Source organism: Hakea prostrata, chromosome 4, assembly GCF_041222555.1.
Source record: "Hakea prostrata isolate BN-2017 chromosome 4, UWA_Hpros_2, whole genome shotgun sequence".
In the NCBI taxonomy this organism is placed as follows: Eukaryota; Viridiplantae; Streptophyta; class Magnoliopsida; order Proteales; family Proteaceae; genus Hakea; species Hakea prostrata.
In genome coordinates this window covers 47389054-47394626 of record NC_142603.1, presented here as the reverse complement: position 1 = coordinate 47394626, position 5573 = coordinate 47389054, and the positions used below count along the sequence as shown (strand labels likewise).

Sequence of the window (5573 nt, the reverse complement as noted above, 5' to 3'; positions counted from 1 at the left end):
TCAAGCTCCTCTAATGCTCCTCCATGAAAGGGGAGGGGTAAGACAGTTCTAGGTTAGGGAGAATGTAAAAGCCTTCTCTAGTAGTTCATTGGGTGCATAATGGTTTGTTTGGAGGAATGAGCTATGAAAGCCTATCCAATGTTATGTGATAGACACCCAATCTATGTGAAGAGGTTTCATTCTTCAATTAGATTCAAAGGGTAAACAACGAAGTCACCAGATGGCTTGAGGAGTACTACTATGTTCATTAAAATCTCATGGTAAAGTAGTACCATTGTAATAAAAAAGGTTGAGCAATGGGCTATTAATTAGCCGAAACCTACGAAATGTGAGGGTGTGTTAATTGTGGTGCACAATGGGCCAGTGGCTAACCTAAGTGGATGTAAGAAGTAAGGTCGCTTTCTAATGAGAACTACATAAGCGAATTCTCTAAACATCCATGAGACTAAGATTTGGGACAAGGCATGTTCTCTTTTAGAAGAAAAAAGTCCAAAAGCACCCGTACTCTGTAGCAATGTAGACCTAGTGTAGGTTCAAGTCCGAAAAACACCTATAACAATGTGTCCTTATTATGTCTAGTGTATTCACTAGTTCAGTGTTTTGTCTTCCCAAATTTTTTGAATTTTAGAGTGGATTGTTGTAGTTTTTATGGATTTATTTTAAAATTCAAATTTTCATTTTGTGAGTGGTTGGATATTTCCTTAAAAGACGCCTAAATGCCCAAAAGTGACCCTTTTGGAGGTTAGTCTGGTGGCTAACAAACAAACCTTAAGGGAGGAGATGTGTTTCTTAAAGACAACCCTTAGTAGTGTCTGTTATTCTCATATATAAAGCTGGGAGGGATTGCTTATTCTTGCACAAACATATTTTTAGATGTTATGATTAAATTGTGTCAAAAAACGGAATGGTGAAAACAACTTTACGGATCCCTTAGTCCATCAATTATGGAGTGGATGGAGGGGTTGACTGATTTTGGGGATAAAATGCACTCAGACCCGTGTGCACTATTAGGGGCGTTTAAATACTTTAAAGAAAGTGTCAGTCATTACCGACGCATTTCAACTTTGCTACTTTTCATGTTTTCACCAAATGGATGTACGTAAAGTATAGGTGGTCCAAATATGAATAGTCCCAATCCGGTCCACCCAATTGATTGATGTAATAGGGATCAGGCATCATGTGTTCCAAACATAAAGAATTCTTTCACTGAAAAATATAAATTATGTCCACCACTCCACTAGACTTATTAATACTTTTTAATAAATTTACATTTATGTTCCTTAAACTGGGGCGAACTAGGATGTAATCCCAATTACCATTCCAAGGGTGTTATTGTTAATTTCACAAGTAAAATGATTATAATGCCCTTAGTTGAAATAAAAAAATAATAAAATTTATCAGTGTATCTTTACTCATACCCACGGTTCACTGTGTTGGCAATATATCGCCGACATAGGGCGATATATCGCCGTGTCACTAGGGGGCGACACGACTCCCCCAAGCGACATGATATTTACCATATATCGGCGACATATCGCCCTGTGTCGGCGATATATCGCTACATTTGCCATATATAACAGCCTTTCGTTTGTTTTTCGCCGATTTTTCGTTCACTTTTTGCCAAAGTGACATAGGGCCTCTAAAAGCTCCGAGGGCGTTGCCCCCACACCCCGCCCGGGCGGCCTCTCCCGGACCCCGTGTCCGTCGGCAACAATATGTGAAGCATGAGTCATACTCAACATAATTGTATAATAAATTGTAAACTTTAGTACATCTCTTTACTAATTATGTATTTGTGTTCTCTTTGCATATTTACATTAGTTTATATGAATTTTCCAAACTTCCAGTTTTGCCCACATATAGCCGGACATGTGTCAATTATAAAATTTAGGTTAGGTGATGTTTTTAGGTCAAAATAATACTCCCAATGTGTTTATTGACCTCAAATTAGGTTACACGTCAAATTTCAGGTCAAAATGACCTGGAATACCCTTCGAAACAGGTCAAAATGACCCCTGCCAAAAGTCGGCCGACTTTTGGCGACATGTTGCCCAAGTCGCCGTGTCGCCAGGGTCCGACACGGCGACATGGGCCGACATGTTTGACCTTGCTCATACCATTGAATTCATTCGAGTATTACCATTATGCATACCATTGAATTCATTCCTGAAGAACAATGCATCAGCCATACATCCTTTATTCTACAAAAAATCACCCATCACCATCTGTATGGTTCTATGAGAATAGGCTATGGAAAGTATGATTGTAACTTCAAGCTTACGGTTAACTTTGAAAATAAGGTTTAAATTAAGAGATATTTAAGTTATATAAAGGATAATTTTGATTATATTTTGGGGGACTCAAACATAAAATAAGGAGCAATAGCCTTTTTTCACCCAATTTTTTTTTTTGTTGGGTACGAAAAAAGAGGGGATGCAGTAGCGATGACCTAGTGCCTCCCGCTACACAATGTTCGGATTTTTTATCGAGTGCGACCTATGCAAGCATTAGCCTTGTGTACTACCAGCGCAAGCACTGTCCCCATCAGCGGAGTCCCATCGGAGGCCTAGTATAGTCCACAGAAGCCGGTATGACTCATTCCCAAGCCATAGAGTACACAACTGTCCAATTGTAAGAAACAGAAGAGCAGAGGGGATTCGAACCTGGAACATGAGGTTTCACCCAATTTAAGTGTCTCGTGAAAGGTCGAAAGGGTTTACCCACAAAAATAGAAAAATTGGTCAAGAGGGATTAATTGCTGGTTCGATATTTGGGGTGTTAGAGCCAAGGTTTAAAGAATGAATATCAAATAGGTCTATCTCTGTATCGATATCGAGTATTGTATCATATCGGCCGTGATTTACAATGAATTTAACGGAAAGGCTATATCGTATCGACAGTATTTAATATGGATACGAATCGGTTTGTACCATATCGCATCGTCGTGGATACATTAAACCTTGGTTGGCCTTCTTGAGTTCGAGAATCGGACCAGCCACCCGACCAAAGATTCGGATCGAAATTCCATAATATGGTGTCTCTCGGCCATCTCGCCGTTGTTTGGGTGTTGCAGGCCATGGCCATGCGGCTCCACTGCTAGCAGCCACTCTGAGTAGAACTCAATATAGAACCCTAATGTCCTAAACCCTCTGCTATGGACAATCTATAAACCTACCAAAGAAGAACCGGGGACGTCGAGCACGTTTTTTGCAGGTTGTTCGGTTGCGTTGCCGGACGGATTTGTGCAGCAACGCCCTCAAAAGATGCTTACTTTATCACTTGGGAGACGATGAAGCGAGCATGGAAAGTCTCCGACGCCGCGGCGGAGCCTTTGTCTTTTCTCACTCCACTTTCAAATGTCTTCAGTAGCTCAAGCCGCAGTTTCAACAGAGGAATCTCTAATAAGACGCCTAATTGCTGCTCTAATGACACCTACAAATCTATCAGTTTACTTACGGAGAGGAAAAATTCTTTTCCTCGAATGAGGATAAAAAATTTCTCTCCGATGATGTCTGAATTGGCGACTGAATTAACCTCAAATATCGGTGATTCAGAGAAGATCTATTCAATCTTGGAAGCAAACGTTTCTTTATTGATTCGAAGATACGGCGAAGGATTCCCCTTTATTGGCCTCTTGAAGCGGTTGGGCACCTCGCCTCAGTTAGCCCTAGAGGTACTATTTTCATTCCACAGCACTTAAATTTTTTGTACAAGTCATTGAAAACGTTCCATTGTTCTTCATGAACACAAATTTTAGTTCTTTTTTCAAACAACAATACCTACGGCAAATCTATCGAACCACCAGCAAAAAAAGTTTGACTTTTGATGGTTTGGATTTTATTACAACTAACATAAGCAGGAGAAATAGATACACTGTTGGCGTTTGGGAGGGGACATTAGTTTGTTCATCAATTTATTTATTTATTTGGATGCTATATTTATTATTTGCCAAGTTTTTTGAAACTAAATATCTTCAGGTGTTTAATTGGAGAAGAAAAGAAGGTTATAAGCGGGGTGTACCAATGGTAGCAAAGGAATACTCCAAAGGAATTACAATTGCAGGCAGGGTTAAAAATCTTGATGCTGCTGTTGAGTTGTTCAAGGACGCCTCTAATAAGGGAGTGAAGTCATCTTCTATCCATAATGCACTAATGGCTGCCTATATGTATAATGGTTTGGCTGAGAAATCTCAGTCACTTTTTCATGATTTTAAAACAAAATCAAATTTTCGCCCTACAATTGTGACATACAACATTCTTATTTCAATTTTTGGTCGTATGATGCTCGTAGATCACATGGAAGAGATTTTCCGGGAGACACAAGAGTTGAATCTTTCCCCTAATTTGAGCACATATAATAATCTGATAGCTGGGTATGTCACTGCATGGATGTGGGACAAAATGGAGAGGACTTTCATGATTATGATGGAAGGTCCTATCAAACCCAATATTGACACCCACTTGCTAATGCTACGTGGGTATGCACATTCAGGCAATTTGGAGAAGATGGAGAAGGTGTATGAGTCGGTGAAGGATCACGTGAATGCAAGAAAATTTTCTTTGGTTAGAGCCATGATATGTGCATATTGTGAGAGCTTGGATACTGACAGAATAAGAAAGATCGAGGCACTGCTGAAGCTAATTCCTGATGACGAGTATAGGCCTTGGTTGAATGTGCAGTTAATTAAGGTTTATGCACAAGAGGACTTGATGGAAGGAATGGAGAATTCCATAAATGAGGCACTAGAACATAAAACCTCGATTACATCTGTTCATGTGATGCGTTCTATCATAGCAAGTTATTTCCGATGCAATGCTGTGGACCAGCTTGAGAAATTTGTGAAGCAGGCAGAGTTTGTTGGCTGGAGAATTTGTCGGTCATTGTACCACTGTAAGATGGTCATGTATGGGTCACAGAATCGGCTAGAGGAAATGGAAAATGTGCTTAATGAGATGGAGAAGTTCAACATTGATCCCTCAAAGAAGACATTTGTTATCATGTGTAAGGCCTACTTTAAGAATGGCCAAAGACATAAATTAGAGCGGTTGCGGGGAGCAATGTGCAAACACGGGTTTGGAGTTCCATTGGATGCAACAATTTCATAGGTTACATTTTTGCATTGGAAACATTGTATTCAGATATCCAGAAATTCATTCACTAAATTATTGGTAATGGTTCATGGCATTTGAATGGACAATTTCAACCCTTAGAAGAATGTAAGGTAATTATTTTCATTTAATTTGGCCTACTTCATCAGTAATTTCTCTTGCTGTATCTTATAAGCTTAAAAGGAAGTGCATGATCCTTTATTCTTGGGTGTTTTTGTTGAGTTTTTTTTTTGGGTTTGGGGGGGGGGGGGTGTTGAGCACTTGTGGACTTGGGGCTAGGTTCTCCTGATGATGACATGACTTTATTATGTTCTTAAAAATCATCTTTTAATCTGGAAGGAGATGGAGAAAATGGGTAAAGTCGATGGAGACAATGGGGTAGAGTTGTTGAGACAGTGATAGCACATTCAAAACAGCCCTAGGGCTCTCGGTTTCTCTTGATTTTGTTTTAAATTCAAATGGCCT

General features: G+C 39.7%; 1 protein-coding gene across 1 annotated transcript; it reads left to right on the top strand.

Moving 5' to 3' along the window:
- Positions 1-2979: 2979 nt before the first annotated feature.
- On the top strand, positions 2980-5309 carry LOC149019196 (pentatricopeptide repeat-containing protein At2g30780-like). The gene is made up of 2 exons (XM_089154498.1): positions 2980-3673; positions 3978-5309. Exons 1-2 carry the CDS (start codon positions 3290-3292, stop codon positions 5103-5105), a joined length of 1512 nt encoding a protein of 503 aa, XP_089010624.1. The 5' UTR covers positions 2980-3289; the 3' UTR covers positions 5106-5309.
- The last annotated feature ends 264 nt before the right edge of the window (positions 5310-5573 follow it).